At 40.4% G+C, this 3,736-nt stretch overlaps 1 protein-coding gene across 1 annotated transcript in view; it reads left to right on the forward strand.

Moving 5' to 3' along the window:
• The window catches only part of znf346 (zinc finger protein 346), a 35,234-nt gene that overhangs the window by 2,078 nt on the left and 29,420 nt on the right, over positions 1-3,736 (forward strand). The window contains exons 2-3 of the mRNA XM_017303049.1: positions 615-718; positions 830-919. Of these exons, the coding sequence (XP_017158538.1) occupies positions 615-718; positions 830-919 (194 nt within the window). The remainder of the gene's footprint in view (positions 1-614; positions 719-829; positions 920-3,736) is intronic.

The following is a 3,736-nucleotide window of genomic DNA, read 5'->3' on the forward strand; positions in this document are numbered from 1 at the left end:
ACGTGGTCAGCAGGATGTCAGCCTGGTCAAACAAACAAACAAACAATGGAGGTTTTGTTATCTCAACAAAAATAAAATGTACTAATAAATGAGCATGACTGCTTTTTGAGTAAAAGTCTCTGGATGTTTCCATTTTTATTTACTATTAAAGCCAAAACATAAGAATACTATGTGTCGCACTTTACCTTTTCCATTTTAAGKAGACTTYAATTTGTGAAAATYGCCCTTTTAAATAAAATAAAATGTTTASCTGCATCAACTGGCATGTGGCCTAAATAACTGCTTGGACCACAGTTGGCCCCCGCGCCWCATGTTGGACACGCCTGGTGTAACCACGGAGTCTTGAATCTCCAGATTATTTTTATATTTCTGTAATTATCACCAGGTTGAATCTTTAAATTGTGACTCGGATCAGCCTGAAAACATGTTATTTTTATTTTTTGGCGGCGTTATTCGGGGGTCTCTGCTGATGCGTCATCAGAGGCGTTCGGGAGGTTTGTGTAAATCGAAGAGCCGGTTTGTCCTTGATGAGTGTGAAAACAGCAGCCGTGCTGCCGTGGGTGTTTTATTTCCAGATGATTTATCCTCTGCTTCTGTCGCTCTCCGCCCTGCAGTAGATAAAATGATCCGGGAGCGAGGCGACCTGTTTTCTGACACCCAGTGTAAAGTCTGCAGCGCCGTCCTGATTTCTCAGTCTCAGAAGTTGACTCATTATCAGGTCAGTGCAGCAGAATCGCTGCTGAAGCTCTGAGCTCATCAGGTTCATTGAAACACCTGTTACAATGAGCCTGGATTATTTTTTATGTCCAAACTGTTTTTCTGCTTCCAGAGTAAGAAACATGCCAACAAGGTTCGGCGTTTCCTTTCCCTGGAAAATGAGAACGGCGATCCGGTCAAGAAGCCCAAAACCTCCGACGACGTGAGTGAAAACCCTCAGTTAGATGTGGAGCAAACTGAAAACCTGAGTTTTACGTCAGAGAAGCAGGGCTGAATCGATTGATCACAATTAATCGATTATTGAAATGATCAAGTGATTTAGTAACTGATTAACTGGAGTGCAAAGGCTAAAGAAAAGGACAATTTGCTGAAAGAACAACATTCAGATCAGTAATTGAGGTGAAAATGTTTAAAAAATAAACATTTTACGTTTCAGATGAAAAGAAAAACTTTCATCTGTTCCACCCAAAATTCCTCCAGTTTCAGTTTTAGCTTCATCTGGTTCAAATGATAGCAAACACATTTTGCATCCAATTATTAATCAATAATCAACCCATAGATCAGCTCTAGTCTGTCTGATGTTCAGCTTTTCTCATGGCACCAAAGGAATGAAAAGAAGTTGGTTTATTTTCTTACTTGAAAAGGATTCAGCTGTTTTATATTGAATGTTTTTCTAATGCMGAGCGCTGGAGCCGCCATCTTTACAGGCCACAGACCAAAACAAACTGTGTTCCGGTGGTTTTGTTGTTCCCAGTAGTTTTCATGGTGGATGTTGTGGCAGCGTTTCGCTCCAGGTTGACCCGGTTCCTGAGCTGGTTCGGGTCGTTCTCCGCCCTCAGAGCCTCACCGTCAGTTAACCAACCAGTAAATGTAATAAAAGCTTTGTGACCAYCTGACACAAAACCGTGGCACTTCATGCTGAGGCGCACTATCCTCTATTACAACTTTAAGTCATATTCAATATTTAAAATAATTTTAATGTTAAATGTTTTCTTCATTAGCTTGTAGGTCATGTGACCCTTTGACTGRAAATCTGTGAAATTATTCCACTAAACTGGATCGACGAGGCAAACATCCTCATTACGACCGTGGCTCTGTGGGTAGAGCGGTCGTCTTGTGATCGGAAGGTTGCAGGTTCGATTCCAGCTGCCTCCTGCCATGTGCCCCTGGGCAAGGCACTTAAGTTGCCTACCGAGCTGCATATCGGTGTGTGAATGGGTGAATGTGACTCCAGTGTAAAGCGCGTTGAGTGGTCAAAATGATCGGATACATTTACCTATTGGCCCTTATTTATTTATAAAATATTTTTAAAATTTRATCAAATGTATGACCTCAGATGATCATCACATTTTGTTAGCTGTTCAATTACATAAAATTCAGACCGGATTGATTTCATTACCTGTATATTTGTTACCTGAATGTCATCCAGTTCATAACATTTATTTTTACTCTGAAATATCAGATTTTTATCCATTTCATCTCCTGTTTACCTGCAACTTCAAACGTTTCATGAATTTTTACCACATTAAATCATTAAATGAGAGAAAACAGACACTTCCAACTGGACACACATCCCAAAATAACTATTTTCTTTTTTTACTGTCTACACTTTACATAAAACAGAGCTAATCTGCATTTTAATTAACAGTTCAGTTTTAACGTTCTGGTGTAAAACATCATTTGCATTATGTTAGTGAACACATGTTCACTAAGCTGCAGCACACACACACACACACACACACACACACACACACACACACACACCATGTCACCTTCACATGCCAGCAGGAACCTTCTTGGTTCTGTGTAACATTTAGTATTTGTTCCTAAATGTCCCCACCTGGTTCTGAGCTGCAGCTCGTGTGGCATCCAGTTGACGTCTCCCTTCAGTGAATGATGGCACTTTGACCTCAGCACACATGGTTTGTTAATATCAAAGCCTCTGTCAGCTGACACGATGTCCCCAGGTAATAAACTGGAGATTTYCAGTCAAAGGGTCACATGACCTACAAGCTAATGAAGAAAACATTTAATATTAAAATTATTTTAAATATTGAATATGACTTAAAGTTGTAATAGAGGATAGTGCGCCTCAGCATGAAGTGCCACGGTTTTGTGTCAGATGGTCACAAAGCTTTTATTACATTTACTGGTTGGTTAACTGACGGTGAGGCTCTGAGGGCGGAGAACGACCCGAACCAGCTCAGGAACCGGGTCAACCTGGAGCGAAACGCTGCCACAACATCCACCATGAAAACTACTGGGAACAACAAAACCACCGGAACACAGTTTGTTTTGGTCTGTGGCCTGTAAAGATGGCGGCTCCAACGCTCTGCATTAGAAAAACATTCAATATAAAACAGCTGTCTGCTGTGTGCTTGTCTGATGCACGTCCACCTCATTCCTCAGAAATAAARGAAATCCACCCATGTGGTGTTAAACTAATGAGGAAGATGAAGGATTGTGCTTTTAAATGTGAGGCTCTTTCTGAGCCTAATTCAAAACAACAACAATAATTGCTACATGTTTTCCAAATGTTTCCMAAACCTGAGTGTGTCCTCTGAGGCAGCTGACCATGAGGATCCAACACGTCCAGTTTGATGACACATTAAAAAGATGTTGAACATGTAGTTCGAGTCTCAGACACATCAGTGTAAGAAAAAACATTTGAAACTGTGAAAGTTGTTTTTGATGCCGGCAGAAAAGGCCTAAGTGTTAAATAAGAAGATGACAAAGCCAGGAAGTCCTGCATAATATTTAACTTTTAGTGTGTCCAGCTCTGACCTGAGCTCCAGTATTAACACTGTACATTAAAACGCTAGAAAACTTAAATAGTTACTTCACAATAATGTAAGAAAATCCATGTCCACTGACTAAACTCGGACTACGCTGCATAAACAATATTAGCCCGACCTAAACAAGGTTGACCCACGTAAACAAACTCAACAGAAACTGAACGTGAGAACAAAATCATAGCAAAACATTATGACACAAAACCAACAAAGAGAATTTAGACACC

This window comes from Poecilia reticulata, unplaced genomic scaffold (genome assembly GCF_000633615.1).
Source record: "Poecilia reticulata strain Guanapo unplaced genomic scaffold, Guppy_female_1.0+MT scaffold_155, whole genome shotgun sequence".
NCBI lineage: Eukaryota > Metazoa > Chordata > Actinopteri > Cyprinodontiformes > Poeciliidae > Poecilia > Poecilia reticulata.